Source organism: Pleurodeles waltl, chromosome 6 (assembly GCF_031143425.1).
Source record: "Pleurodeles waltl isolate 20211129_DDA chromosome 6, aPleWal1.hap1.20221129, whole genome shotgun sequence".
In the NCBI taxonomy this organism is placed as follows: domain Eukaryota; kingdom Metazoa; phylum Chordata; class Amphibia; order Caudata; family Salamandridae; genus Pleurodeles; species Pleurodeles waltl.
Window position 1 is genome coordinate 996,002,566 of NC_090445.1, and position 8,784 is coordinate 996,011,349.

The window sequence follows — 8,784 nt, forward strand, 5'->3', positions numbered from 1 at the left end:
ATTAAATGCACGTGCGGTGTCAAGAAAAGTATTAAACCTTAAACATAGACTGACTTTCTCCTGGTAATCCCCTCATAGGAGCAGGAAGCTGCGGTATCTGAGGGGCTATTGCACTCCCAAGATCATATAGTTGGCTGGCCAAGACTGCAAGCGTTTTTTTTTGGAGATTCTTATTTAGCATTAGTATAACCCGAAGCCAAAGCACTTTATATTGTCTGCTGAAAACCACAATATCCTAGCTCTTCAGTCACAACATGACACCAAGAGCGGTACTACACTGAGTCCCTTGAGAGTTCAACAGAGCTTGCGTGCACGCTTTCTGTGCCCCGAGGCACTTTGGTATTAAAAAAGGGGCTATACACGCTGGCATAGCCACATCAGTAATACAAAGCGTGCTGGTGCTAGATTTGTATGCAGTAATCTCCGGGGGTGGGAGGCTCCCTCATTTACATGTGGGTGTGGCACTGTGGCCCCAGACAAATGTGGAAACACATTTCCCCTGCTCCTGTGTCATGTTATAAATGTGAGTCCCGAGGCAAAGGACTTATCAGGCGAAGTATTAACTTTACGCCACGTGTAGACAGTGCACAGTTAATGCGTCCCTGACGGTGCTCCTCGATGGGAACAGAAGAATCCTGAACCCCCCAGAATCTCTTACAGGTGGGCGCAGTCACTCACTGCACTCAACTGCAGGGGAATTTTTATCCCACTTTCAAATCCAGGTTACAATGCGGCCTCCACAGAGAAAGGCAAACTGGAGGCTTCAAACTACTGGTCTGTCTTTCACTAATGTGGTTTTCCCAGTGCAGGCTCGGGTTGGCACCTGCACTTAAAAATGCACGTTTGTAGTAACATGGTCAGGGCACAAGTCAGGGGTACGTGTGGGTGAACAGCGTACACCTACTATTTTCAGATGATGGACGCCATCCACCCTGCCAAGAAGTTGGCCACTAGTAAAATATGGTGAATTCATCCCAGTGTAGCCTGACGCTTTCAGCAGCACCTGCACAGACTTTAAGCAGCGCTGGCACGTTATATGCTTTCGTTCATTCTGAGCAGCAACGTTCAGGAGAGAGCTTTCTTGTCTTAAATCCCTGCTTGCCCAGGACAAAGACCGAAATTAGGGGACCATCAGGCCTCCTTTGGCTTCATTAGCCTGGCTGGAAGCTGCCTGGAGCCTCACATCTATCTGCAGTGGAGGAAACGGAGGCACACAGCTTGTTATCACTTCACAGGTACGTAAGAGAAGCATGGTTTCATGTTGTTCACTCTCTATATATAAGAGATATGCATGCACTGTAAGAATGTCTGATGTGTTGGTCTGTCCCAGTATTTACACCACTAACACTTTAAATACCACTATTTTGCTTTAGTTTGTTTATTGAGCTACTCGTGCCAATCCAGGGTGTCTGAATCTTTTACATCATATGTAAACATTATACATTGACAGTAAATTATATGTGTGAAAATCAATGTACAGGATGTGTTACATAATACAGTGAGGCTAATAAGGTGTAGGAGTCACATGTCCTTCATAGCTCCCTAGCTCCCTGTGCTATATTAGAAGGATTACAAGTTGTGAATTGCAAGTTACAAAAGGATATTTGTGTTAAAAGCAGTAACCCACTTACCTATCTACATAAGATAAAAATCTGTCATCTGCATATTAAATGATGTGCTTTGCAGGAGACACACGAACCCTCAATCCTACTTTGACTCAAAGCTGGGACTAGACAAACACACATATCTCCAGCAAATGTGTTATCCTCCAGAGTTATTTTACCATTATTGTTATCCCCTGAAATGTACTGAGCACACAAACAGCTCTGAAGCAGGTGCCTTAACCCGATACGATATTTTAAAATGCAGACTTTGCAAACAGTTAATCATAACTGATTCACTGACACATTTCTCCCTGCTGCCAATTTCTTTGTGGTGGAGTTTTTTTTAAATATATGTATAAATTGAGGACCAGATATTGTGTCAGGGTTGCGTAACTGTTTTGGCACAGCCCCAACTTAAAATCTCACTTGTTAAATTTCACAATCAACTCAAATGTAGTTGTAATAGAACTGCTTAACATATGTCTGAAGTGTTAAGATCTAATGGCACTTCCTGTGATCATGTGTCATGATGTCATGCACCATGATGTCACTTGCATATTGCCTAACTTGGTTAGTCCCCTCACTTCTGTTTGTTAGGACTTGCGCAATATATACAGTGCACCGTTTCGTTCTGCTCCAGATGTCATATCCATATTATGGCCCCACGTCTCAAAAGTTGACTGGGATACCCCTGGAAAAATCTTGGTGTCAAAATGAATATTATGGATGTTATTCACAAAAATCGTAATATATATATATATATATATATATATATATATATATATATATATATATATATAAAAACAAAACCTTATTCCTCAATAAGGCAACCAGCACTCCGTGAATGTGCAAATTAGGATTAATGTAACCAAACAGGAACGCGTTTCGGCGTCTCCGCCTTTCTCAACCTGTGGGGCCGCCATTTTTTCCCCCTTTATATATCATGTGTACAAGTGATTTTCTTAAAGCAACATGGTGACAAAAAAATAGTAATAATAAATAAAGTGCGTATAATGTCCATCGTATCACCTTTTGAGAAAAAATATATATACAACTTTGAATAATACATCATATCTCACATTTTTTTCCCATCTGTGTGAAACCAATCCTTAAATGAAAAAATATATGTAATTGTCATTCTTGTTGTCAGCAATACAAATTGAAAAAAATAATTGAATTTTTTTTTTTATTAAATAAATTGATCATTGATCTACAAGAAACAAAAATAGATTACCATAAAGAGATTACCATAACAAGATCATAAGACCTGTTGAAGACTCATATGAAAACTACACCAACATTAAACGGATATAACCATACCCTCCAACCTATTTAAATGATCTAATATCATCTAGCTGTTATGCATCCATTTTCTCTAGAGTCTAGTGTCAATATGTATGAAAATATTTGAGAAAGTTAGAGTCCAGATACATATTGACACTAGACTCTAGAGAACCAGCAGGGTTGAATTCCAGTGAAGAATTATATATACATTTGAGTTGATACTCTTCGGTCCCTACCACTGCGAACACACTTTCACCTGTTGACATATTTCTCCCTGCTGGTATATTTATTCCTCCGGACATTTACCCTTCCATAAATATTTTTCTCATTTTTGCGAAAATATTTTTCCAATTTTTGTGAAAATGGATGCATAACAGCTAGATGATATTACATCATTTAAATAGGTTGAAGGGTATGGTTATATCCGTTTAATGTTGTTGTAGTTTTCATATGAGTCTTCAACAGGTTTTACGATCTTGTTATGGTAATCTCTTTATGGTAATCTATTTGTGTTTCTTGTAGATCAATGATCAATTTATTTAATAAAAAAAAAAATCAATTATTTTTTTCAATTTGTATTGCTGACAACAAGAATGACAATTACATATATTTTTTCATTTAAGGATTGATTTCACACAGATGGGAAAAAAATGTGATATTTGATGTATTATTCAAAGTTGTATATATATTTTTTCTCAAAAGGTGATACGATGGACATTATACGCACTTTATTTATTATTACTATTTTTTTGTCACCATGTTGCCTTAAGAAAATCACTTGTACACATGATATATAAAGGGGGAAAAAATGGCGGCCCCACAGGTTGAGAAAGGCGGAGACGCCGAAACGCGTTCCTGTTTGGTTATATTAAACCTAATTTGCACATTCACGAAGTGCCGGTTGCCTTATTGAGGAATAAGGTTTTGTTTTCATGTTAGACGCGGTGGCGCGCGTCATATCCAGGCACCAATGGCGGTCAGGAGCGACGAGGGATTGCCGAACTTAAGTGCTGATATATATATATATATATATATATATATATATATATATATATATATATATATATATATATATATATACATACATATATATATAAACATATATATATATATATAAATCTACACCCATGTACTTACTTGGCGCATGGGTGCAGATTAACAATAATTATGTTTTTTGTTTCAAAATGACCCATATCATGTTGTGCTTCTCCAAGCTTCTCAGGCGCACTCCTGGAAAAGTGATGGTGCTATTGTGACCGGGCTATTTCCCAGTATGAAACTGTATGCACTGTACATGTGTGAACTGAGTAAGAGCATTGGTGCTGTGCAGATGCACATTTGTTGCTTTCTTTTCTTTTTTGCCAAAGGTAAAAACAGAAAATGTTTACGAGAGAAATGTTCTGTGTGAGCCAATGTCCTGCTGGTGGCTTGCAAGAATTTAAGCACGGCTCACGCTGGCTTAAAGATAACTATGCAAGCTTGCCTAATGCGAACTTTCCCAAAAAAATGCAAATCTCACTTAATGCAAAAATCAGGAATTTTCTGGAATTTGTTGGCCTATCAAAAATACTGATGGATGCTTTATAGGGGTAGAATCAGTCGTTTTCGATCTTAAAAGTACATTTAGGTCTAAAACTGGCTTTGAGAATCGGGCATTTGTTCACGGGGGAACACATGTTGCGAGGAGGTAAGAAAGCTCTGCCTGTGCAAGGGGTGCCTGCTGAATGGACGCACGGTGCACAGCCGCAGCCCCCAGGAATGCTCGGGTGCGCTGTGTGGCCCCCACCACCACAGACCGCCTTTACTGCGTCTATTCGTCAGAGCTGTCAGCGCTGTTTAGAAGCAGAGCCGGCCCGCTGCTCAGGCACGCTGCGCCTCCCATTCCCAAACACCCGTGAGGGGACAAGCCCGTTAACAGTGTGTCTCGGTGAAGGGAAGGAAATGGGACAAGCTGCCAAAGTGAATGTCAGACTTAAAAAAAAAACTTCTAGACTGGCTGTGCCTGCGAAGCCTAGCTTCTCAGCAACCTTTAACCCCGTGCGTGCCTTTTCCACTTCTGCTGGGCCGCCTGACCTCATTAAACCTCACATAAAACCTGAGCATACCATGCAGGTTGACTTTGCGTTTCATTCTCTTCTTGTTTTTTTACTCTGTAGTGAAGACAGCGCTTTCCCTCACTCGGAAGAATAACGCTGTCAGGAGAGAGGCCTGTGCTGATACAGATCAGCACGCAACACTACATTTTGCTACAATAATTCAGAAATCATATGCAGCCGAGCGCGTGTACTGTCAAGTTCGATAAAAGGGCGATGGCCTGTTTTCTTTGACAAGTGCATTGTATTGAAGCGGAAACGCCAACCAGTGGGCCTTGTCACCTTTTACAAATAATCAAACCCCCCGCACCCCCAAAAGCGAGACAACGCGCACTGCACCCTCCTTCTTTAGTGTGAGGACACGAGCACTTCGCCCGCCTTCATAATAGTGAGGCCTGGCACACCGCACCCTCCTTCATGTCAGCAAGACTTAGGGCAGCGCAGACTTTACTTCCGGTGCGGCCTAGCGCACCCTGCCCTCTCTCCTCACAGTGACGCCCACGACACTGCTACCTCTCGTTTCAGTGAGACACTGCGCACGGCGCCCTCTTCCTCGTCAGTGGGGCAATGAACTACTGCCTCGAAGCGGGCCTAGGGCAATGCACCCTCCTCCCTCACAGCAAGGACTGCAGGGCCTTCCTCACTGAGAGAGACGACTAGCTGATTGCACCCTCTCTCCGACGGTGCGGCCCATCGCACTGCGCACCCCCGCGTCCCTTTTAGCCCAAGGTGACATCTAGCAGGTTGCATCAACTCCCCGAACCGTGGCGCTGAGTGCGCGGGGCCTCCCGCCTACAAGCAAGCCGGGCCTTCCCTTTTAAAGCGCAGTGCAGCACACGCAGATCTACCGGTTCACTTATGTCAGTGTTACTGTTCATATATAGTCTAACAACTGTTTACTATTTAAGTGCGCGTCCGCATTCCAACTATTTTTTGAATGGCTTCCTCAATACAACTCTTTCTCCTTATAGAACCATGACCAGGAGTCCAGCTTTATTTTGAGCTGGTATTTTGTTTGACTGTGGACGCCATAAACCGCTCTGTTGTGATGAGAAGCATGATCATCACACCGGAGGGTCACGTGCTCCGGTCCTGGCGCTCTGCTGCGAGGAGTGAAGTGTCTGCAGCAGAAAGGATGTTCGCCCGGAGATCCTCTTCACCCCGCCCGGTAGCTCCACCCAACAGAGAAGGGTCCCCTCACCTTCCTATTCAGTTATGAATTCACTCTATCGCCATGGAAACAGCAGATGCGCAGGCACATAATCAAAGCAAAGGGCGATCATAGGCCACGTGTATTAGGAGTCTGCGTCAAGCAAAAAGTCCTCTAAGACGAACAGATATTCCTAGTGAACTGCACGGTTCCTTATTAAAAATCTGACGAAATGAGTTACTTTACCCCTTGGTCTGCCAACCATCAGAAATTCTTTTCAGTGTTTATTTCTTTACATATCATTTTTGGGTGCAAAGGTCAGCCCTTGTGATTAGTGCAGATGCATGGGAATAGGCAGGTTTTACGGCCATTATCAGGCTCTTTTTGTATGAAATGAATGACCCTGTGGAAGTTCAAGATGACCAGTTACAAATTTTTTACTGGATCAAGATTCTGTCATTTGTGCTTTTGCATTTTTAAAGGAGCCTAATGTCCGAAAACGACATTCTGTGCAGATGGAATCAGTAGACATAATTGAAGCTGGTCACCTACAATTTCCAAAAAGGAAAGATTTCACTGACCCCTCCAAACAAATGTTGGACCGTTCACCCGATATAACTAAGGTGAAAGAAGTGATGCGAATTTCTCGTAAACTCGATGCCACACAACTCTGCGCTAAGTCACTGACACAAAACTATCCATGTCATGAGTATTTGGTGATCATTGTCTTAATGGTAGGGTACCAATAATGCCAGGGGCCTCCCTGCAAAGAAAGAAACGGGTCCCATATGAGTAGGACAGAATAGCCATATTTGAGGTGCAGTGCCCCCTCAAGCAACTGAGACGTGGTGCCACTCAACCTGTGACACAAACAACAGCCATAGCTCTGTCTGGAAATCCATATAATGCAACTAGATTCAGTTAAACCCATCTGAAACAATTTGTAACTGGCCAGATGGGATTCCCATCTGAAAAAGCATCATTACTATCACTGCAGCTAGGCTAGGCCACATAGCCCTCAGCGAGCAGGCTTGTCAAAGCGCATAGACTCCCCTTTATCACTCAGTATACATACATATTGCCTCATTCAGTGATACAAGTCCAAAATGGAAATACATAGAGACGAAACAGGTCTGACCTCTGGACTAATAGCAGATTAAATATCCTGAAACATGAGCATCGTGCATCTTGCTAGCAACTCCCAAAAACCAATAATGTTCTGCGCTTTCTCAATAATTTCAGGGCCGGGAGGGGAGTTAATGACTGCTCTGGTCGATGCTGCACTCTCAGATGCGCCCTCATAATCATCTCTTCAAAGCCACGGCACAGAGTCATGCCCACACTAGGCGCAGTCACTTTTTAAAAGCCTGGAGAAATAGGGACAGTCGCCCCCACCTCCACCGTCCCTGCGCTCAACCCAATCCAAAATAAGCTACTTTGTCATCTCGCAAAAAGTTTTTTTTCATTGTTTTTCACTGATAGACCTGGGTCATGTGAAGGATAGGGATTCATGCCTGGATGTGGCAATTGGTGCATGCTATATACACAATGTGCCAAGACCCTGGCACTTCAGACCTAGGGATGGAAAGCACATGGTCGAAGAACAGAGGTCCAATCTCGAACCTGCTCTGACCTGCCACTAGCCCCAGAGGTCACGCGCACTGCGTGACTCACGCACCCCGCAGTGCCAGCGCCCAGCATGTCCTACCTGTCCGACTTGGCGAACTTCCGGAACGCCTGCCTGGTGAGGTCGTGGTAGGACCTGTAGCTCTGCGGCTCGGCCGAGATGCCCTGCGCGCGGGTGGTCCTGGGCCCTATGTGCGGGCTGCTGGTGGGCATGGGCAGCACGGACTGGTACTTGTGCAGCTTCCGCTTGAGCTCCTGGATCTCCTCGTCCTTGTCGGCCAGCCGGCTCTCCAGGTCCTTGATCCGCTCCTCCTTCAGCATCAGGATCCTGGCGAAGTCCTCCTCCAGGTCGCTCATCTTCTCGCCCTGCGGGAACTTTGCGATGCCAGAGGGGCTGCGAGGGGAGCGCGGGGACAGCCTGGCACTGGCTGCAGGTGATGAGCAGAGAGGGAGAGCTGCCACCGAGGGGAGGTGAGAGGGGCTATCTTCGATCCACTCCCTGCTGCCGTGAATGGGCTGGGGCGGAGGGAGGGCGGGGGAGGAGCGGAGCCTGAGTGCTGTGCAGCGGAGATGGGGAGTGCTGCTAATCCGCCGGGACCTCTCCCGGGACTGGCCGATTAGCTTTCATTCAGAAACCAATTAGAGCTGCCCTCGTCCCCGGGGGAGCCCGTGAGATATTCCGGGAAGAGTCCTACGGAGCATGGAGCTGCCAGGCTGGGCTGGGTCAGGGCAGCCCCCTTGCAGCACGGGGCAGCGGCGCGGGAGAGCTTCGTGACACTTTCAAAGACTTAATCCTGGAAATAGAAGCGATCAGCATGTGATCCCGGGCGTCTCAGCCCCTCCCTGTAACCGGATCCCGGGACGGGGCGATCCCAGAGGCGAGCCCTGCATGCGCCCGCAGCGGAGCGCCTCCGTGCCCCCGATGCTGCCGGAGCGGGCTGTCTGTGGGAGTCAGCCGGCTGGGATCTGCGCCCGGAGGTCCCCGGGACCCGCCTTCCTCTCAGATCTCCTCTGCCCGGTCCCCTGG

At 45.5% G+C, this 8,784-nt stretch overlaps 1 protein-coding gene across 1 annotated transcript in view; it reads right to left on the minus strand.

Moving 5' to 3' along the window:
- PRKG1 (protein kinase cGMP-dependent 1) overlaps positions 1-8,362 on the minus strand; it is a 1,945,024-nt gene extending 1,936,662 nt beyond the window's left edge. Inside the window, exon 1 of the mRNA XM_069239875.1 lies at positions 7,840-8,362. Within this exon, the coding sequence (XP_069095976.1) occupies positions 7,840-8,114 (275 nt within the window). The 5' untranslated portion in view covers positions 8,115-8,362. The remainder of the gene's footprint in view (positions 1-7,839) is intronic.
- Between the last annotated feature and the right edge of the window lie 422 nt (positions 8,363-8,784).